The sequence below is a fragment of the Silurus aristotelis genome (genome assembly GCF_946808225.1).
Source record: "Silurus aristotelis genome assembly, chromosome: 2".
Classification (NCBI taxonomy): Eukaryota; Metazoa; Chordata; class Actinopteri; order Siluriformes; family Siluridae; genus Silurus; species Silurus aristotelis.
Window position 1 is genome coordinate 36,686,582 of NC_139575.1, and position 22,500 is coordinate 36,709,081.

At 42.0% G+C, this 22,500-nt stretch overlaps 1 protein-coding gene across 1 annotated transcript in view; it reads right to left on the bottom strand.

The window, feature by feature from the left end:
• The window catches only part of dnah9l (dynein, axonemal, heavy polypeptide 9 like), a gene marked incomplete at its 5' end in the record, with an annotated part of 45,557 nt that overhangs the window by 19,481 nt on the left and 3,576 nt on the right, over positions 1 to 22,500 (bottom strand). Inside the window, 43 exons of the mRNA XM_083561948.1 lie at positions 1 to 39; positions 150 to 354; positions 927 to 1,100; positions 2,088 to 2,219; positions 2,351 to 2,501; positions 3,125 to 3,273; positions 3,396 to 3,523; positions 3,601 to 3,733; positions 3,818 to 3,895; positions 4,834 to 5,028; positions 5,244 to 5,336; positions 5,505 to 5,643; positions 5,726 to 5,842; positions 6,057 to 6,202; positions 6,279 to 6,435; positions 7,044 to 7,204; positions 7,348 to 7,479; positions 7,563 to 7,670; positions 8,213 to 8,338; positions 8,623 to 8,778; positions 8,909 to 9,035; positions 9,437 to 9,528; positions 9,657 to 9,881; positions 10,001 to 10,123; positions 10,194 to 10,316; positions 10,783 to 10,941; positions 11,727 to 11,810; positions 11,941 to 12,099; positions 12,248 to 12,334; positions 12,737 to 12,853; positions 12,978 to 13,200; positions 13,448 to 13,617; positions 14,406 to 14,660; positions 14,764 to 15,093; positions 15,209 to 15,431; positions 16,132 to 16,304; positions 16,469 to 16,573; positions 16,696 to 16,891; positions 17,066 to 17,190; positions 18,180 to 18,296; positions 18,463 to 18,630; positions 19,201 to 19,443; positions 21,605 to 21,803. The exon at positions 1 to 39 is cut by the window's left edge and continues 127 nt beyond it. Coding sequence (XP_083418074.1) covers positions 1 to 39; positions 150 to 354; positions 927 to 1,100; positions 2,088 to 2,219; positions 2,351 to 2,501; positions 3,125 to 3,273; positions 3,396 to 3,523; positions 3,601 to 3,733; positions 3,818 to 3,895; positions 4,834 to 5,028; positions 5,244 to 5,336; positions 5,505 to 5,643; positions 5,726 to 5,842; positions 6,057 to 6,202; positions 6,279 to 6,435; positions 7,044 to 7,204; positions 7,348 to 7,479; positions 7,563 to 7,670; positions 8,213 to 8,338; positions 8,623 to 8,778; positions 8,909 to 9,035; positions 9,437 to 9,528; positions 9,657 to 9,881; positions 10,001 to 10,123; positions 10,194 to 10,316; positions 10,783 to 10,941; positions 11,727 to 11,810; positions 11,941 to 12,099; positions 12,248 to 12,334; positions 12,737 to 12,853; positions 12,978 to 13,200; positions 13,448 to 13,617; positions 14,406 to 14,660; positions 14,764 to 15,093; positions 15,209 to 15,431; positions 16,132 to 16,304; positions 16,469 to 16,573; positions 16,696 to 16,891; positions 17,066 to 17,190; positions 18,180 to 18,296; positions 18,463 to 18,630; positions 19,201 to 19,443; positions 21,605 to 21,803 — 6,542 coding nt within the window. The remainder of the gene's footprint in view (positions 40 to 149; positions 355 to 926; positions 1,101 to 2,087; positions 2,220 to 2,350; positions 2,502 to 3,124; positions 3,274 to 3,395; positions 3,524 to 3,600; positions 3,734 to 3,817; positions 3,896 to 4,833; positions 5,029 to 5,243; positions 5,337 to 5,504; positions 5,644 to 5,725; positions 5,843 to 6,056; positions 6,203 to 6,278; positions 6,436 to 7,043; positions 7,205 to 7,347; positions 7,480 to 7,562; positions 7,671 to 8,212; positions 8,339 to 8,622; positions 8,779 to 8,908; positions 9,036 to 9,436; positions 9,529 to 9,656; positions 9,882 to 10,000; positions 10,124 to 10,193; positions 10,317 to 10,782; positions 10,942 to 11,726; positions 11,811 to 11,940; positions 12,100 to 12,247; positions 12,335 to 12,736; positions 12,854 to 12,977; positions 13,201 to 13,447; positions 13,618 to 14,405; positions 14,661 to 14,763; positions 15,094 to 15,208; positions 15,432 to 16,131; positions 16,305 to 16,468; positions 16,574 to 16,695; positions 16,892 to 17,065; positions 17,191 to 18,179; positions 18,297 to 18,462; positions 18,631 to 19,200; positions 19,444 to 21,604; positions 21,804 to 22,500) is intronic.

A 22,500-nucleotide genomic window follows, 5' to 3' on the forward strand; every position in this document is an offset into this window, starting at 1 on the left:
TCCTTCCTGCCCTCTTCTCTAAAGGTTTTTCCAGAACACCTGCCCCATGACACAGAAGACAGAAGGTGTTCTACACATGATATATAATCAGCTTTATTTAAATATATATGCAGGTGTGTGTTCATGATTTAGTGCCTGCGCATGCTTACGTTGCAGCATGGCCGAGGTGGTGTAATAATTAAAGGGTACTTTGGCCACCATGTATTCCTCTCTGTGTTTCAAAATAGTGTCCCATACGATTATGGTCTTGCCTACACCGGCGTTTCCCACCAGCATCACTGGCTTGCCTTTCTCCAAAAGGAGCTCCACAAAATATGCCAAGCAGATCGTCTCGGCCGAGTGAACCAGCACCATCTGAGCAAACACACTCGCATGAGTCAAGACAAGAGGACTTTTATACAATATACAACATACACTGATCAGGTAGAACATTACGGCATCATAACATTAAGAGTGGTAAAATAAAGAACACTGATGATCTCTTCATCATGGCACCTGTTAGTGGGTGGATTTATTTATTAGGCAGCAAGTGAACATTTTGTCCTCAAAGTTGATGTTAGAAGCAGGAAAAATGGCCGAGTGTAAGGATTTGACAAATTGTGACGTCTAGAAGACTGGGTCAGAGTATCTCCAAAACTGCAGCTCTTGTGAGATGTTCCTGGTCTGCAGTGGTCAGTGTCTATCAAAAGTGCTCCAAGTAAAGAACAATGGTGAACTGGCGACATGGTCACGAGCGGCCGAGGCTCATTGATGCACGTGAGGAGCGAAGGCTGGTCCATGTGGTCCGATCCAATAGACGAGTTACTGTAGCTCAAATTGCTGTAGAAGTTCATGCTGTTCATGCACGACTGTTTTAGCAGCAAAAGGGGAACAACACAATTTTAGGCCATAGTGTAAAGCCTGATCAGTGTATATGTGGGTAATACCTGCAGTGGAACATCAGGCTCCAGCTCATACGGAGGTGTGCGCTCGCTCCAGTGAGTGAACTTCTTTGTGTTAGGGTCGATGTAGTAGTCAAATACGGTTCCCTGAGAGGGGAACTTCACCGCCCGCATCTCCTTATTCCACCAACGGCTGAACTCGCCACGATAATCTCGAAGCTAATACCGAGAGGGGGAAAAATGAATGAGAGAGACAGATAGCATGGTGACAATTTAAATAAAATTTGACAAATTTAACTGATTTCTTTTTATGAGAAACAATGATGTGGTTTTTGAATTACACTAAACTTTTCAATAGAGACCTGTGGTGGAAAAAATCTGTTTTATGTTTAAACAGCTCCATTAGCATAATGAAGGCTATAGTTTAGCGAAACTATACTGCAAACAGACATTGCATGGTCAACTCACTTATTCACCCACCTCCATACTACTCCATCTTCTTGCCCATCATCTCTCACCACATCCACAAAACCTCCTCTATAGCCACATTCTCCTTCCGATATACCCCATGACCCTCCTCATGACCACATAACTAAACCATCTCAATCGCACCTCCCTCACCTTGTCTCCAAAACGTCCTACATGTGTGGTCTACCTAATAATCTAATTTCTAATCCTGTAGATCCTCATCACTCCATTAAAAATCTTCACCTCTGCCACCTCCAGTTCTGCCTTCTGTCTTTTTGTGTGTTTGTCAATGCCAAATGGTCGATTCACATTCATGAGAAATTCATATACAACCCCAATTCCAAGGAAGTTGGAACACTGTGTAAAAGGGAAACATAGACTTTTCATCATTTAAACACATTTGGTGCAAAACCAGAAATACAACAAAGGAAACCCAGAACTGTTGAGCAGCTAGAACCCTGTATTAGACACATATGAGACAAAAGTCCTGATCTCCTCAGTGCCCACATGTACACGGACAGCAGATTCGATGCTACAAATGATAAAATACTTTAAATTTTTCACTTAAAAAAGTAGATATTCTCTATGGATTTATGAGATTTGCAATTTACTGCATTACATTTTTATTTACATTTTCCACATTGTCTCAAGTTTTTTTAAACTTTGGTTGTAATTTTAAACTGGTTTGAAGTTGGTCTGATTTTATAAAATGGGATCAACTTCATTTCTCATACTCACATGGTCCTGAAAAAGAGCCCCTCCAAACGCCCACACACAGGCAAACACAAAGTAGATCTCATAGAGTTCACGCGGAGAGTCGGCAGGAGTGTTCTCATCCGTCAACAAGCAGTCCAGCAAGCAGCACAGTGTCTGTAGCACACACAAAAAAAACCACACACACACACACATACACATACACACACCCACACACACACACACACAATTAGCAGATTTTTTTGTATCTATTCGAATGTAATGGAATATGGAAGTCCATATTGTACCTGCACCATGCTTGTCTCAGGTATAGGCGTGATGGTCTTTAGGTTGCACCTGACCTGCTCCAGACAGTATGGAACATACTTATCAAAAAGTATCGTCAGATTCGCTCGCTCTGATTGCGCCTGGCGTGTGTCGATCCAACTTGTCACATAGCTGAAAAACATCAGGGGATTTTTTAACTAAGAAGCTGTGATGCATGTACAGTAATAAATATCAGGGATTGTAATATTCAGAGATTCGCATCGGTGCATCAGCATAAAGGTTAACTATGTGATGCATCGAAAAAAAAATGGCATTTTGTATCACAATGCCTTGTTTTGAACATATTTGCATCAGTAAAAATGCTGCTACGTGAATATGACGAATCACAACACTACGAAGAACGAGGCGTGTCCTGAGAGTCACATAGAATACAGATTAACATGGCAGAGGTAGAGCTGTAACTTCCTGCAGACACAACAGGAAAAAGAGCATCTGCTTTTACTTCAACCACAAAGGCATGTTTCTGAAGGGGAAACCCATAAGAAGTCAGAAGGCACCAAAGTAAACTAATGATTTGCTGTCTGTCTGAACCAAAGAATTAAATCGAATCTGTTGAATCGAATCACACTGCATCGTAGTGGAGATGCACTTTCCTGATATACTAATTTGTTTAAGTACAATGAAAATATTGTTATGTTTTCCAAAGCTATTTACTACCCGTGCTAGGATAATGATTAGAAATAGGCCTGGTTAGGCATATAGGAAGTGGGCGGAGCTTTCAGGTGTCCACTCACGAGCTCCAGCCAAGGTCCTGTGGATTGACATAAAGGATTCCGGCTCTGGATACAGTCGCAGGTGTGGCAGCTTTTAGATGACTGATCTCAAACAGCAGACGCATTGAAGACGTTAGAGAGATGCGCTCGTTACTGGCCAGGGTCAGCACCTATCGGACAATAAAACATCCAATTTGGTAAATTCTTTTTATTTTAATTTAAAACACGCTAATTGATTAGTAAGCAATGACTAGGACACGCCTCCATGCTGGGGTTTTTTTCATAGTGTGACCTTGTTATCATCCATCACAGTGTTGAGGGATTCAATCCACATAGGATCGATGTCACCATCCAGCACGATCCACTTGGGCCCGTCGTGAGATAAAGCCGACAGCTCCCTCATGGTTGATGAGAAAAGGCCTGTAATGTGTAGGTAAAGCATTCGAATAAACAAACGTTGGGTGTTTGTAGATACAATACCGTGTCCGAACGCTTACCATCTTTCCACTCTCGTGTTGCAGGATGCAGGAATCCGAAAAGCTCATCTGTGGTCACCGCTTTTGGGTTCATGTCGCTCCACACAGGCTTCAGCTTCATGTTCGAGTACGTTCGATGCAACGTTTTGAGGATCTATACGCAGAGGTGATTAAAAGCATGACTCACATCTTAGCGTTTGGATTTGTGTTCGTCTGAGAATTCGAAGTGTTTAGATACCTGGCTCTTTCCTGTTCCAGCTCCACCAACCACAAAAACAGAATGCCTCACAGCAAGCAGCTCTTCTAACTGAGTCACCTGCGGACAGCAGATTGATCAGAGTAAACATCTTCCACACACACAGAAAAGTTGATAAACACCAATCATACCGATTATTTCTTCATCATGGCACCTGTTAGTGGGTGGATTTATTTATTAGGCAGCAAGTGAACATTTTGTCCTTGAAGTTGATGTTATAAGCAGGAAAAATGGGCGAGCGTAAGGATTGGAGGAAGTTTGACAAATTGTGACGTCTAGACGTCTGGGTCAGAGCATCTCCAAAACTGCAGCTCTTGTGGGATGATCCCGGGCTGCAGTGGTCAGTATCTATCAAAAGTCTTCCAAGGAAGGAACAGTGGTAACCCAACGACAGCGTCACGGGCGGCCGAGGCAATGTCCATTGTAAAAAGCACTATAGAAATAGAGTTGAATTGAATTAAATTGAAATGAATTGATTTGAATATCCCTTACGAGGGAAATATCAAGGTCCGTGACGTCGGAGTGACGTGGGGCCACCTTCCCATGGGCTCACCACCTGCAGGAGGGACCGTAAGGGACGGTGCTGTGAGGATTGGGCAGCATTCGAAGGCGGGGGCCTGCTTGGACTGCTGCCCCCGCGACCCGAATTATGGATAAGCGGGAGAAAATGAATGAATGAATGAATGAATGAATGAATGAATGAATGATTTGAATATCCACAATGAGCGAGCCAGTGGCGACAATGGGCAAGAAAAACCTCCTGAGATAGCATAAGAAAATTAACCTTGAAAGGAACCAGACTCTAAAGGGAACCCATCCTCTTTTGAGTGGCGCAGAAAGTCCATTCATTACAGTTCCATCAACCTTCATGCAAACTGTAGTCCTAAACTATTGTATCAGACTGAATCACAATGAATTAATTATGATGTTCTGTCCCAAACCCTGAACTCATGTTAGGTTTTAGTAAGGAATCTGTTTTTTAACAAACATAAACCAACCTTAAGGATGAAGTTCTCTTCTGGCTGCAGCCGCAGCTCGCTGATCGCCTGACGAACGTTCTGCTCAAGCTGCAGGTCTCTCTTGCGTGGAATATCCAACAGTGGAAACAGATCGCTGATCAGACCCAGGAATATCGGCACGTCACTTGTCACGATCTTCGGCAGGTTGAAATCCCGTAAGGCACGCATCAGCACCTGGACAGCGCATAGGTAGTCCGTTATATACAGATGTTTTCCAAAAGTTATATTAAAGGGTACACAGTTTAGAGACAGGAAAACAACTGTCAAGTATTTAACATAAACAAAAGGTCAGTGATGGTATAGAGTGAGAATAGTATAACAAGTCTAATATTGTCCTTTTAGAGAGATTACTGGTTAAAGAAAGTATGGCCAGGAGTTTCCATGAGCACCTGCTCTTCAGGACAGCTCTTGTCCTCTCTTTTCAGTGACCCAGCAACAACCAGCACTGACTTAATCGCCCGTAGACCCCAATCATAGTGATCCTGCAATACCAAAAAAATGCCACATTTTCATGCAAATCCACTTCCTGTATCCCAGATGTTCTCTGTTAAAGATGGCTGCCATTCAAAAATCCATTGTTTTTCTTTTTACATTGTTCATTTCTTTAAACTCAAAACACCATGTGCTTCAGTTCAGTTGTAGGTCAGTACCTGTTTGGAGAGCAGCTCTTTGCAGAGCGTGTACAGGCTGATGAACTTGCGTGCGAGCAGACGAGCATCTATAAATCCCTCGGCCACCAGCATGATCTCGCAGATCAACTCAAAATCAGGAATCACCATAGCGCACGGCCTGAAACACACAGAAATCACTTTTACTTATTTCAGTATTATGCTAAAATGGTTGTAATTGTGCTTTTCAAAGCAGGTTGAACCTGAAGAGCGCTTTCAGGTTCTCCGGAAGTTCTGCTCTACCAGCATATCCTGGGTTTAGAGTGATGAAGATCCCCACGGTCGGCTTCAGGTCGATATCCTCCCCGAGAAAGTAAAATCTGATTAATATCATGAAACGGAATGAAATAAATGTGGATTAGAGGCAATTTTTCATCTTCAATTAGTAGAAAAAAGATAAATCAAATAATCAATCAGAAATATAACAGTGCAGGAGGAAAAATATATTTATAATTTGTTGTTAAAATGTGATTACTGCAACAGCTATTGAAATGCCCACAGTGACCCATGTGACAAGACGTGCGCCAATATAACCTCTGTTTTTTGTTGCGAATGGCATCTTGGATGGTTTTGACCTGTACAGCAACCACAGACAAAACGTCCACAGAGATCCTGTTAAACTCATCAAAGCAGCCCCACACTCCTGTCTGAGCCAGACCCTTATAAATATTACCTATGGACTGAGAAAAAAAAAAGGTAGAGATAAGAAATTATTCACCTAAACAATTCAGTTTACATTCTAAAAAGTACCCTAACCTTGTAATCCATTTGTTCTGAGCAGTTGAACACGTAGACCATAATGCCCAGCGAACGTCCCAGGTCTTTGGTGGTCTCGGTCTTGCCAGTGCCAGCGGGACCAGAGGGGGCACCACTCATCGTCAGATGGAGAGACTGAGTCAGTGTGATGTAACATCTGTGCATGAGAATCAGATGATAGAAGATTCTTTAAATGAGAGTAGTAAAAACATATATAATATATTGGGATCTTCTCTGCAGGAATTATTCGTTATTTACATTAATTTATTATTGCATTGTCTGAACATGATATGGGCAGGTGGTGGCTTACATTTACATTTGTGGCATTAGGCAGCAGTTGAGAGTTAGAGGCCTTGTTTAAGGGCCCTGAAATTGCATTTTTGTGGTGCCGGGGTTTGAATTCTTAACCTTCCAATCCAAAGTCCAATCGCTTATCCACTAAGCAATTCCACCTATGCCTCCTACCCAGGAAACAGCATCCAGTTTAGTGGTTAGGAAAATAGATCTTTGGACTCGAAGGTTGAGAGTTTAAATCCCAGCCACACCATGCTGTCACTCCTGGGCCCCTGAGCAAGGCCCCTCACCCCATAGCTACCCAATTGTATGAATAAAATAAATGTAAGTCTGGATAAGGGCATCTGCCAAATGCTGTAAATGTAAATAATATGAAAAAAAGTAAATCACTTGAAAGGTTAATGGGATGAAAGGAAACATGGTTTGAACGCAATGTTTGAGAGAAAGAATGAGAGAGGGAATACGACTAACCGGTCAGTGAGCGGCGTTATAACGAGTCGATTAGTGTTACCCAGGTATTCATAGGAGAATTGAAACTGGGCATCGCAGATGTTGACATAACAGTGTTTTTGTCTTTCGTCCCAGCGATGGCGTAACTGAGACAACCAAGCAAACGCCTGGCCATTCGTCACCTGGCGGACAATCAGGACGACGTCGTTAGATTACCAATACCTAATACCTAATAGCATATCTTTGTATCTTTGTTCAGACCGTGCCTGGTCTTTAAATGCCATTTTACAGAGACATCACAAACAATCAGCATCGTCATGGCTACCTTCTGAGAGATGAGCTTGGCCACAACGTCACGGGCGTGAACATCGATGGTACACAGTGTCATGATCTTCTGCCGATCACCAGGACTGAGCTCGCCTAGCAGCATGTTTATCAGCGAGTTCAGCTGGTGGATCTGCAACGATCACATATATATATATATATATATCTTACTGACTGAGTGACTACACGATTACGCAGGTTTGACTGAACAATGACCTGTTTTTTATTGTAGTCTTTCAGCGCCGTCTCGAAACCCTCCTCCACCCGTTCAAAGGCAATATCAACATCCATCACCCACCAAATCTGACTACCAGTCAGGGCCACCTAAAACACACACACACACACACACAAAAGTCATGTCTGTATCAGCGGTGTAAATCCAGAAAGAGTTGAATAAATTCCAAACACTTGGAAACCCAAACTTTTGTTAAAGCTGAATAAAAATATTTGTCCTCTCTGAGACTGAGAGCCGCATCAAATCCCAGTCAGCTCTGAATATTTGGGGTTTTGAAGATTCCTCTTTAAAAGATTGCTTTACTAATTTGTCTCCGTTTTGTCTCTGTTTCATTCTGACATATTGAAGAGACTGTTGTGTTGATCTTTGGCTCATGCAGTGTTGTGGTGCACAATTCGATTTCTTTTTTAATGAAATTTAACCCCACAAATCAACTGCTTTGGCTTTTCACAAACATGTGTCTCCTTTTGAGGACTAGTGCATCTTTAGGCCTGCTTTTAATATGATACAATTAAAGTACTGTTCAAATCAGATACTCAAATATGATTTGGAGCTACTTTTACACATCAGCTCTGAATGGTCCACACTCTTGCTTTGTCTACATTAAAGAAAATATTGCATAAACACACACCTGTGCAGGATAGTCGAAGAGCCACTGGTCACGTGATTTGTCCTCGTAGGCTGTTACGGCTTCGGCGATCTCCTGCCGCACGGTCCAGCGCATGGCAAGTTCCAACCCTCCCAACCAACACTCAGCCTGGGATGGAGGAAAAGAGAAAAATGCAAAAGCGGGTTTTAAAGTGCATTGTTGTCCAGACTGGTCTTTAAATGATCATTTAATAACAAAGTATAGTTATAATGTGTGTAGATATAAATGAGAAATCTCAGTACAGTGTAATACACCATCCTTCTAAATGAGCCCTAAATCCTGCCCTCAGGGTACAGGAACACAATAAACTTCTTCTTCTCAAGGTTATTCTATATTAGGCCATATTTAGAGTTTATAGCGTGTGTGTGTGTGTGTGTGTGTGTGTGTGTTACCTGTCCCTCACACACACAGGGCTCGGAAAATGGCACATACTCCCCCTCTCTGCTGTACATCCCCACTGCAACCTCAACCTTTCCCTCCTCTTCACCCTCATCGCTGAACTTCAAATCAGCCAGATTATCAAAGAGCTTCAGCAGGTGCCGTGTGACCTGATACACACACACAAACAAAGTTTGTTATAAAACACCAGTTTTATCCACCCAAAGCACAGGCTATGTACTAAGTCACAATACCGTGAGCAATATAAAATAAAGGCTTATCTATAGACTCATGAGCTACCTGTCTGGGCTGTGTTCCCTTGGAAACAATCTCCAACAGATCAGCAGCGGAGACGAAGTAAAATCGTGGAAACGTCAGACGCTTTGTTTCCAGATACTCAGCTAGAGATTTTTCACACACAGACAACCTGAAAATGACAGTTGCCTTCAAAACTGACATAAAAAAATATTACAATATCTATTTTTTTCAACTTGTGAAAATTTGGTCTGTAACATGATATTCCAGAAGAAAACTCAAAAATTCTTTTGATTTTCAGTATCAAATCATGTAGTTCACCCCCCAGGCCTACCGTGGTGCCCTACCTGATACAATCCACCTCTTAAAACCATCATTATGATGTTAAAAAAAGTTCTCACTTGCTTGACAAAAACACTATGAATCGAATAGCCTATGGGGAAAAATTTTATACATATTCAAGGACAAAAATAGATTTTGAAAGAGTATAGAAGAAGCAACGAAGGCCTTACTGACCCTTATAGCCTGAGACTGTCGTTTTTAAAGTCTTTTTTAACACAGATTCAAATGTACCTTTGCAGAAGAGACTCAAGTTTCTCCAGGTATCCGGGCTGGTTGGTGACTTCAATCACATTTGCAGTTTCTACAACTTTTATCATCAACTCCTAGAAACCCCCAACCACAAACACCAGACAAGAAAAAACACTAAACATTGCTGGCCAATAAAATACAGCAGATTTAAGATATCAATCAAATTTGTTTTTTCAGCCCTGGACAGTTCCCGGGCAGCTACCTGAAAGTCGAGGTGGATTCCTTGAAAAAGCTCGGCATCGTGTGCCAACTGGTTCCGGATGTCCTCCGAGTTGGTGAAGATGCTCCGTAGGTGAGCCCAGGTGCGTTGCACTCCAAGCCAAGTGGCAATCACCAGATCTGCCAGCATGAGGCGCCGTTGCCAGCCACTCACCTCGACCAGGAAGTACTCCACGTGCTTGCTCATCAGGATATTCTGCAGCTGCACCTGTATATACAAACACACACACACACTCATTCATATCCATGCATAGACAAAACACATAAAAATTGCATCATATTGTATTTATTACGTCACTTCCTGTAATGTTGCATCTGTATAATCACCTGATTGTCCTCCAGGGTTTCAATCAGGTTCTCATCCGCTTTCAGAAGAGGCGTTCCAGTGCTGGAGTGAGTCTCATACAAGAGAGACATCCCAGACCATGTCTGGTTGATCTCAGCCAGAATCTACACACAAACATGAGTTCTGCTGTATGTGAAACACAGTGATATTCAGTGTGTCTGGTGTTAGCACTACCTTCTCGATGGCCATCTCTTTGACCGCTTTGTCCACAATGTTCTTCACTTCTTCTTCTACGCGATGCAGCTGAAGCTCTAGCAGATCACCCAGAGTGGTGTGTTCATTCATCATGAAGCTCACCTACCAACAGGGAGAGAGGGAAGGAAGGAAGGAAGAAGGGAAGAAAAGAAGGATGGAAGGAAGAAAGAAAGCTGTTTAACGGTCTTAGGACTGGCCCGTGTCATGTGCGCCGCCAATCGCTTATCAGTAAAAGGACACATATTAGCCACTTAGTACTCCGTGTAGAACCGCCACACTAGCACTTATTTTTATACCTATTAAGTGAAAAGTCCCAGGTTGTCTCGAACGCCCTCGTGCATTGTCTACATCTGCATTGCGTATCCGTAAGTGTAAAAAAAGACGAATTTGGAAAGCAGCTGTGGTTGGTTTCAGTGCAATACGTGGTCTCCTGTGATATTGTGTTACTGCACTGTGAATGAGGATGTTGTGGAAGTAACTGGTTGTGTAATATGTATAGATGGTACGCTTCCTCTGTGTTGTGTTGTTCTGTGTATTTCTGAAACCATGTACGATTAAGATACTTTACCCTGGTTGTGTGCATGAGCTGCTGCCAGTGTCGCTCTCGGACTGCTGAGTTCTGCAATTCATTAACAGCTCTCAGGGACGTCAGCAGATTTTTTACAGTAGACTCAAGACCGGCGTAGACGTCCCACACACGCACCACCTTATCCAGAGTCTTCATCTCCTGCATACACAACCCCAAACACATTTCACTTTCTTTCCCACGATGTTCAAAGTTCATAACTCCTTCAGTAACATACAGAGGAACATCCAGTCTGGAGTGTAGTCTGGATTTTTTACCAAAAAAAAAAAAAATGAAATGTTCAGGGGATGTTTGTGATTTTTGGAAGGAGTCTCGTGTAAAGCTTCAGTTTTCTGCATGTTTTTTAGCTGAATCTCTCAAATGGGAAAAAAATGTTCAAGACCGGTGAAGAAACAACAGTTTTTAGTGATAACAGGAACTGATTTGATTCGCAAATCATTTCACAACATATACAAACAATGCCAAACAAAAGCTTGGCCACACCTCCTCATTTTTCGATAATAAAGAAACTTTATTGTGGACAATCGTGAATATTGAACGTATACTGGGTTGTTGTCCATACGTGTTTTTGTCATAGTTTGGATGTCTTCACTAATAATGTATGATATTAAGTAAATAAAATCAAGGGGGAAAAAAAAACATACTTTTCACTGGTATTGTACATTAAGAAAAATAGTTCTTAATCTACAGAAAGTATAAAAAGTTGTTCTGTAATAAAAATAAATAATAAAATGTTGAAATGCTGTGGTAAAAGAAGAATAAAACTCTTTCTAGAAGAAACTTTATCATGTATTCAATGTGATTAAATAGGGATTATAATATTACAAAAAAAAAAAAAAGAAAAACAAAAGAGTGAAAGTTAATAAATAGATAAAATGCAATGAGTGTGCAGGATATTTTAAGATTTTGAAGGTGGTCAGCTGCACCTTCGCAAACCTCCGGAGCTCCATGTCCATCTGCTCCACGTTGATTTCTTTCCATGGTGTCTTTCTCCAGTCCAAGATACTGGACTACATGTGGAAGGATGATGCACAAACATCATGATTAAAAAGTAAATCCAGATCACCTGTTTTTTCAGCCCTACGCTGTTTGCATTTTTCCAGGTAGAAGAAGTGATGAGTGTTAGTAACTGTACAGTACCCTGACGAAGATAACCATATCCCACACCGCTTTGAGGAGGATTATGTCAGAGCGGCACTGCCGAAGCTGTTTGTAGTCTGGGAAGCTGACCTCAAACAGTTTGGAGGTTTCCTGCAGCTTGAACATCTCGGTTTCTAAATGAGCCACTGTGCGATTGGCCTTAACATAATACACACACACACACACACACACACACACACACACACACACACAAATGAGTCATGCAATGGGGGGAATCACAAACCAACATTATTATAGTTATTATAAAGTCAGTTTGACTGGTCACATGAACTGAGTAAGGAAACACCTTATCGATGAGTTTGTAGGGTTCTTCAGTGTTGATCCTAAAGATGGACTCCGCACGAAAGCGCTCCCGAAACTCATGTTGTTTAATCTGCGTACAGTGAGACAGAGAAACGGAAATTCAGCTCAAATCAGTCAAATACAACTTTTGCTTACTGCCAATGAAGCAGTATGTATCTAAGAACAGCCAAGTCTCGGTTAGGAATTGTTCTTCTCCATGTCTAGAAGCTACCAGGTGGAAATACAGGGTGGTGCAAGGAAACAGGAAATTTTGGAACTAGAAATTGCCGGAATTGTTTGAAACCAGGGCGAGCTCATTTCAAATCCCTTGCCGTTAGTTATGATGGAGCAGTGGAGCGGTAACAAGCGTTCACTGTTATAAGGATGGTGATAGTGTGAGTGCTGCACGTTCGGCGTCATTACCAGTTAGGATGCAGTATCGTGTCCCGTCTGCTCATTTCAGAGAAACAAAAGTCTACTTGAGAATCCTCACCTCGAAGTGAACACACTTCCTTCTAATGACAGCCACCTCGCTGGACTGCAGAGGAGCGACCTCGTGTTTCACAGTGAAGGCCACTTTCTTGAGATTCTTCCATTTTTCAGGTAGCTCCTAAAAGAAGGGTAAAGTCCAAAAGTCTGCTCATTTCAACCAGGTCATAAATATGCAATACAGTGTCTAGGTGTGTGTGTGTGTGTGTGTGTGTGTGTGTGTGTGTGTGTGTGTGTGTGTGTACCTCCAGCAGGGCATAGACGTGGTCTGGCAGCTGTTGGCTGTAGGTTTTCAGCAGGTCAGAAGTAGATCTCAGGGGTTTAAACTGATGCTCGGTGTTCTGCTGTCGGTCTCGAATCGCCATCAGGTGACCCATAATTTCCACCAGACCGGCATAATCTCCATCCTGCACACTCTTCCCTAAACCACACTCAGCATCCTCGATGAAGCGCGACAAGTCCTGCACACTATAACGGTGACAGAAAGAGGGAATGCTGGATACATGGTTTTGAGGTTTTCTATGAAATAATATTGGTGCCAAAATATTACATCAGGTTCAACCTCCTCAATGTCGTGCTGGAAAAGGGCGTTTGCCAAATGCAATAAATATAAATGTACACAACTTTTGTGTGTGTGTGTGTGTGTGTGTGAGAGAGAGAGAGAGAGAGAGAGAGAGAGAGAGAGAGAGAGAGAGAGAGAGAGAGAGAGAGAGACCTGTCACTGACGTGGTTGAGCAGATGCTCTTTGAACATCCAGCTCCATTTCTTAATGATGTTCATGAGGGAGATTTTAAATGGTTTGATGTCGACCTGACACCAGCCACCAAACACCCTTTTCTCCTCCAGCTTCTGCACCACCACGTACAGACTCTCAAACTCGTTTATCTAAACCACACACACACACACACACACACACACACACACACACACACACACACAAAAACAAGGTGAAATTATTATTGGTATACACTGGTATACCAATGTTTAAAACATAAATGTAATCAGTTTTCTCTACCGATTTACAGCAGCAGCCCTTCAATGTGATGACATATATAAAGCAAATTAACAGAAAGCATGAAATTTTGCTTTTCTATTAAAGCACAGTCTGGACAAACGACTCTTATGAACTGATTCGTTTTAGTGAATCAAACACTGGTGAATCAGTGCTACCAGCCTGATCACAAACAAATGACTTGCCTCCTTTAACGAATGGAAGCATTTGTATAAATATACATGTAAGTATAATATATATAATATTATAGTTATATATTTGTGTGTACTAATGACTAACAGCCATTAGGATTGTCCGAACCTTTGACAAGTGATCGATGCGCCGATTTAAATGTGGTTTCTGTGTATTTGTTATGTGTTTTTCACCAGTACTTGAGACATTGAAGCTTTGCATCTAAATATCCTCTGCTTGCCATGCTTAGTAAATTAAACCGGGCATAGACTTAAACCCGCTACAGGTTGGGGTAGAACTCAACAAGCACCATGCAAGGATGCTTACTTCAATGTTGCCTCCTCTCATCAGCCCATAAATAATTTTCTAAATCCGTCCCAGCAGTAATGGCACTTTTATGGGTTTTGAGATTATTGTGACAGTATTAGACTGTAATTTTCCAGGAGTTCCAAAAGCTCCCTGAAGCAGAAGTGTACATTTTCCGACTTACTTGCTCTTTGAAATTGTCTAATTTGGGTGGATTCTTAGTGAGCTCATAATCTGCGTACAGCTCTGCCTCCTCTGCTGAGAGCGCATGGCCGTAGAGCAGGAACTGTCTCATAAACTCCGCCCTGTCTCCGGTCCACAGGTAACGATACGAACTGAATGACTTCTGAAACTCTTTGACCTTAGAAATGGTCGCCCGGGCACGGGTGCGAATCAGCTGAGACAAGTCGCACAACTCTGGGACCTGGCTGATTTCGACCTGCAAGGTGCATCACACACACAAGTATTCAGTACATATGTGCTTTCCATGCCCCAGACCTGTAGTGAAATACACACCAAGACAGACACACACACACACACACCTGGTAGGTTTCTGTGTTTTTGTGCTTGGCCACACGGTTCATGTAGGAGGCCATTTTGAAAATATCAGCCACCATTTTGTCGATGATGTGATAGAAGTTGCCGGTTTTGGAAGGGTCAAGCGAGGGGTGGAAGGTCATATTGGACGTAAGGGTCAGCTGGACTTCGAACAGTGGCGCTACGTGTTGAGACGAATCCGTGTTATCGACTAGGTATTGTAGAGAGCAGCGTACGGCATTGCAGAATCCATCCAGGACTATGCGGTCCACATGTTGGGTGTAAACTTCCCAAGAATCGGAGTCGACCTCAGCGCCCAGAAGGACCGCATTTTCCTGGGACGAAAATAAATATACGGAGAAAATGTAGTTTTTTTTGTGTGGTTTGGAATTTTACATATAAAATAGGATCTAGGAAAAAATCAAACAAAATGAAGAAAAGGAAATAAACCTGTACAAGTGTGTGTATCTTCACTCCTGTGTCTGAGACAAGCTTGTACTGCTGTTTAAACTTCTCCTCCACGTCAGCCATGTGAAGCAGGTCCCCGTGGAGACTGCTCCTCCGGGCAACACAAGCCGACTGGCTGAAAACTCCCATCAGTACCTGCATGGTGTCCAGGTTCGCCTGGCTCTTCTGGACTCGTTCGGATAAGTCGTGCACCAGGTCGCGTGTGCTGCACATGAAAATCACATTACATTACATTGCATGCTGCTGCAGGACAACCTGGATACTGAGATTAGCATTGTTTATAAACACTAATATCAAACTCCAATTCCAAAAAAGTTCAAGTTAAATAAAATCAGAATGCAAAGATTTGCAAATCTGATAATTTCATCAGATTTTACATCAAATTGCAAAACAGTTTAGAGTACATAATACTAAAGAACATAATATTGAAACGAAAAACACAATAAAGAAAACCCAGAACTGTTGAGCAGCTAGAATCCTGTATCAGACACATATGGGACAACATTCCTCTCCTTAATCTTCAGCAACTGGTCTCCTTAGTTCCCAGATGTATAAGGGCTGAAGATGTGATGCTACACATGGCCTAGTCCCAACTTTTTTTGAGACGTGTTGCAGCCATAAAATTCAAAAAGACCTAATTTTTCCCCTTAAAACGGTGCATATTCTCAGTTTAAACATTTGATTTAATGTATTTTTTGTTCTATTGTGAATAAAATATGGGTTTATAAGATTTGCAAATTGCATTGAATTTTTATTTACATTTTGAACTTTTTTTTTTTTAACCTTCAAGACACCTCTGCACCCTCTACCAGGAGTTGTGGCGAGACATTTTTAATTTGCTGTCTGAGTGTCTTTTCAACCGAGTGTACAAATTTTATCCGAAAGTCACAATGAAGGTACACGACCTCTTAATGTAATCCCAGAGCTCCTCTTGACTCCACTTGAGGTCCTTAAGGGCGGGGCTTAGAGCACGCCTCACTTCCTTCATCTCCGCTTCGACCAATCGCAGCTCGACGTCCAGAATGGTGCTGTGGAGCTTATTGTACCACTGAGTGACCTGAGAGAGTGTGGTAGTGTACTACATACATAAGCACAAACACACACAACATACTTAATGAGGACAAGACGATAAAGAAATTCAAATTCACCAATGCAACACACACACACACACACACACACACACACACACACACACACACACACACACACACACACACACACACACACTTCAGATCAGTTTACCATGTAGAGCATCTCATGTTTGGAGTAGAGGTCCAGTGCAGCTTTGGGTATATTTGGGTTCTTCAGCAGCCCGAGATACTTCACTTCCCTCAACAACGAAGTCAACTAGCATGAACACACACAAGCAAGGGGAGTAAATACAAAATCAAAACACAAGCACGTGTGTGTGTGTGTGTGTGTGTGTGTGTGTGTGTGTGTGTGTGTGTGTGTGTGTGTGTGTGTCTTACAGCAGGGTTAAAGTTGACATGGTAAAGCTTGCTTTCTTCATCAAACGAGAGCAGAGGTTCATTCATGTGTGTATTGCAGAGTTCCTCCAAACCCACACACCAGGTAGTGTACACTTCTACATCCAGCTGATCGAGTATCTCTAAAATACATTCACATTTTCGCAACACCAGTTCCGCCTCAGGATTGTCTAATGGCCTGCAACACACACACACACACACACACACACACACACACACACACACACACACACACACACACACACACACACACACAGTATTTTGTTCATGTCACTCTAATCATAGTTTCTTGCCAATCTGACAAGCAATACACTATAGAAAATGACTATGAAACGTGAGAAAACAAACTTACACATGTGTGAGGTGGTTCAGGTTGCTGCGATTGTTCAGAATTCTCTCTCTGAGCTCTTGCGACCATTTCAGGTTTCCAGCTACAGGTGGCATGTTTTTGCCAAGAACCAGGCAGCCATTTTGCAACTTAATTAAAAGAAAAAATACACTTAAACTCCAAATTAAACCCAACTAAATGTCTGGACAAGATCAAAAAATATTTCAGATATTTCTGTTCTTGTGATGTTTGATAATCAAAGAGATTTAAAACCACGTACACACTGGACAGTAAGTTTTACATTCGCATCAAAGTTAACGACGTGATGCATCGATTTTTTTTAAAGTGGCCATTTGTTTCGCGATGCATCATTTTAAACATATTTCCATCGGCAATTTATTGATATATAATTATTAGTAGATGCGCTACACTTTTATTATTTAGAAAGTGAGCACTAAATTGTGACCAATATTTGATATGTAGATCGATTTCTCCACGCTAAACTGTGCGTTCTCTCAGCACCCCTGCCGAGTCACATAGAATACAGATTAACATGGCAGAGGTAGAGCTGTAACTTCCTGCAGACACAACAGGAAGAACGGCTGGGTTTATTTCATCTTTTTTTTTTGCACTAGACATTCCTGTTTGTGACAGAGCCATGTGTTAGAAATCAGAAGGCACTTAAGTCAATTGATGATTTTCTGTCTGTCTGAACCAAAGAAATCGCACTGCATCGTAATGGGGGGAATCGTATTATTATATCGTAGCTGCTTCATACTGATCTTTAATGTATCGTATCATTGCCTCAGTTATGGAGATCAATAACACACACACACACACACACACACACACACACACACACACACACTTACCCTCTCTCTTTGGGTGTCTAGTATTTGCTGGCAGAGATTGACCTCATCCTGGAACATTGCCAGTAGAAGGGAATAGTTTGGAGCAAACAGCTGGTGAACCCTTGGCCTCTCCAACAGAGTGCCAAATATCTGCAATAACTACACACACACACACACACACACACACACACACACACACACACACACACACACAGATGTTGATTTGGTGCGTGTGTGTGTGTGTGTGTGTGTGTGTGTGTGTGTGTGTGTGTGTGTGTGTGTGTTACCTTGAAAGCCGACTCTAGGCTGGAAAAGTGTTGAAAGGCCAGGCTCAGCACTGTACTCAGTCTCTGGTCAAAGTCATGATTCTGTTCCACAATGCGATTGTAATCTCGCACAAACTCCTACAGCACATGAAGAACACAGACATGTTGATGAAAAATCCACCTTTAATTATATTTCATCGATTTCAGTGGACTTCAAGATTTAATTTATAGCCAAATACGAAGATGTTTGTGATAATTGCGTTATTTGACGTTATTGCTGACAGTCAGTGTGTTTCTGTAGAACCTCTTTACTGTAATCCAAAGGATCGTATTTGCTTTCCCTGACGATTCTCCAGCTGTCGTGAAACTCGTCGTTCATTCTGTAAACCATCTCACTGAGAATCTTTCCTCTGGAGCCGCCCAACTCCACACGCTCCAGCTTCAGGAAGTCCAACGCCGACACAAACAGCTCCTAACACACACCAAACAAACACCACTCACATATATGAGTAATTCAGTTCTCTTTTTATTACTCATTAGCAATCTTTAGTTTCGTTAGACAATGTGACTGCCGTGACTGATTTATTTATTTTATCACAATTTAAAACATTTTTTGGAAAGTAACAAATAAAATGTACTCACGTTACTGTAATTGAGTAGGTTTTTTTGTGTACTCATGTTAAGTCATCCGTTAATGAGTAAAAATATACATATTAAAAATGTATTTGGGGAGATCGTGCCCCGGGAAAATACTGCACTGATTAATTGATGGATGGAAATATATATACAGTACACACAGGTATAAATCTTATTAAAATATTAGACAAAACGGCTTAAAGACAGTTACAGCAAGAAAATTATCTAATTCATACAAATTATTCACAGTTATATCATTAATACAAAAGTGGGGTTCAGGGCCTTGCTCATGGGCCCCCAGAGTGGCAGCTTGATATGGCTGGGATTTGAACTCACAACCTTCTTATCCAAATTAAATGCCTCAACCGCTTATCCGCCACTTCCCTGTTATAGTGTAATCACTCACCTCATTCATGAGCAGTCTCTCAACGATGCGGTCAATGCGCTGGAAGATGATCTGAGAGGGAAAATCCCAGGGTTTCCCAGAGCGTCCCGGCTGACTGTAAGGCCCCTTTGGGTTCAGTCTGTCTCTGTACTGCTGGAAAGTCTGTTTAAAAGCACGAAACACCTGCAGCGCCCTCTGTACTCGCTCTACACCCTCCTCGAGCTCCATCTTAAAAAGCTCTTCTGGGATCAGGTACACCATCGCCTGTACACACCGTTACAAACTGCAGAATAACAGCTGTGCACTGAACATACATGTCCACCAATCACACATCAGCATCACTGACTTACATTTTAATCTATTTTTGTCCAGGAATATTTATTCAATTATTCCCAATAGTCTATTCCATGGGTCTTCAACCGAGGGTTGGTGACCCCTAAGGGGTCCGCTAATTAATGTTTAATGACAAAAAAATTTTGGTAAAAAAAAATAAACATGGGTGAAAATATAAAAGATTAAATATTTAATTAAAAAAGGATTATAATTATTACATTAATGTTCGATTAAACTTAAAGCTGATGTTCATGTAAATGTATAATTGTCCCCCTGACAGTAAATTTTATATCTTTTCCCTCAATTTCATATCTTTTCTCTCGGGTAAGCTGCTGCTGCTGCTGCACTACTGTTGATTTACTAAGACTACTAAGATTTTGTTTGGAGTTTCCATCCAATCAGATTTCGGATGTCACATCATGTATTGCCATAAACCCAGCAGAAATTAACAGCGAGGGCTCTTAATAGATTGAAATCTATGTTGCTTGAAGCTGTTGCTGTAAATAATCACACTGCAATTTGGTCACTCTGAGGCCCTCTAGCAGGCGCCCAGTCATGTCAGCATTTTTACCTCCTTTGATTGGATGATCAAAGAGCCCACTAGTCTAGACACTTTAATATCAGCACTTGAACACTTTAGTGACGATCACATTGGACTATCGCCTCACACACACACACACACACACACCTTGTCAGTGAGCAGGTTGCAGAACTCAGTAAGTAACGTGACGATGCGTGGTGAGGAGCAGTAAAATTGTGAGTGTGTCCAGATGAGCACGAGTGTGTGGAACAGAGCCGGGAAAAGTATCTCCAGGTTGGTGAAGCTCCGCTCCTCAAATGCCACAATCAGCTTTCTGAGGGGCTTCAGGTGCAAGTTAATATCCTCTGCCTCCACCACCGCTGACACACACACACACACACACACACACACACACACACACACACACACATATGTACAAACACACACAAAAAGAAGCAATGTAGACAGCAGCTTACAGACTGGTGTATACATGTATTGATGTTTGTATGAGGTGTGAATACATTTTATTCTGTTACCATCATTTACTTTCTGGATAATGTCATGGAAAGAGGTGTAATAACTGCTGTTGGTCCTCTGCAAAATCTCAAGCACCTTGTCAACTTTCGGATTTTGCAGCTGCACACACACACACACACACACACACACACACACACACACACACACACACACACACACACACACACACACAGAGAGATTCTTTTAGTGCTGATTCACTCCAACTGCGAGGAATACTTTTAGAAATATCTCTCAACTCTCTCAAAAGATTTTAAGTTAAGGGCCTTGCTCAAGGGCCCAGCAGTGGCAGCTTACTGGTGGTGGGATTTAAACTCACAACTTTCTGATCAAAAGTCCAACATCTTTACCAGTGAGTAAGCTTATCACTAATAAAAGGTTTTGAGAGAAGTTTTGTAACACGCCATCAGAAGGCTGCACACAGTCATAGGAAGCACCGACCCTCATAAGTCAGTGTCCCAAAACACATCATCCTGTGTAACTGGTGCTATTTTGAGCATGTGCATTACCATGTTTGCGATTTTATCATTGACAGCGAGTTAGAACATGTTAGAAAGATAGCAATGCACCCTGTCACCGAACTCTTCTCACACCTGATTTTCTCGCCGGAAACAACGAGTTCACCTCTGCATCCACTCTGCACAAAAAGACTATGCCTTTTGCCTAAAGATGAAGATGCAGCTCAAAGAGCATCGTTTGACATCATTGCAGAGATCCAGCACTACTCACGCTGGACACGCTTTGAGAAGAAGAATTGACAGGTGGCAGGAATGCTGGGAGAACTGTATTGATGTGCAAAGGGACTATTTTGAAGGTGATGGTGTGTAATTGTAGATAAATTAAGTACTTTCTTGAGCTCGTCTTAAAACCTTTTGATACCACCTCGTTCATCAAAAAAAAAAAAAAAAAAAAAAAAAAAAACATTACCGGTAAGCTTCAGATACAGCGCACAAAGAACTTGTTAGGGGAACAATGAAGTTCTACAAAGCCTGAAATGTTAACCAGGCTGAAAATGTTGGGAGAACTGTGCTGCCTTACAACCTGTTTCTGAATTCCCTGCAGATTTTCCTTTTGATGAGCCCAGAACTGCAGCTCTGCTGTGGGGCCCACATGGTCTCCCTGGCGCAGGAACTGAGAGGAGTCTCGCTGCAGCACAGAGCCCATTTGCTGACTCCAATCTATCACCATGGTCTCAATAGCGTACAGCAAATGCCGGTCTATAAGACACAAATCGAAGCTAGACACACACACACACACACACACACACACACACACACACACACACACACACACATATATATATATACAGTGAGGAAAATAAGTATTTGAACACCCTGCTATTTTGCAAGTTCTCCCACTTAGAAATCATGAAGGGGTCTGAAATTGTCATCGTAGGTGCATGTCCACTGTGAGAGACATAATCTAAAAAAAAAAAATCCAGAAATCACAATATATGATTTTTAAACTATTTATTTGTATGATACAGCTGCAAATAAGTATTTGAACACCTGAGAAAGTCAATGTTAATATTTGGTACAGTAGCCTTTGTTTGCAATTACAGAGGTCAAACATTTCCTGTAGTTTTTCACCAGGTGTGCACACACTGCAGGAGGGATTTTGGCCCACTCCTCCACACAGATCTTCTCTAGATCAGTCAGGTTTCTGGCCTGTCGCTGAGAAACACAGAGTTTGAGCTCCCTCCAAAGATTCTCTATTGGGTTTAGGTCTGGAGACTGGCTAGGCCACGCCAGAACCTTGATATGCTTCTTACAGAGCCACTCCTTGGTTATCCTGGCTGTGTGCTTCGGGTCATTGTCATGTTGGAAGACCCAGCCTCGACCCATCTTCAATGCTCTAACTGAGGGAAGGAGGTTGTTCCCCAAAATCTCGTAATACATGGCCCCGGTCATCCTCTCCTTAATACAGTGCAGTCG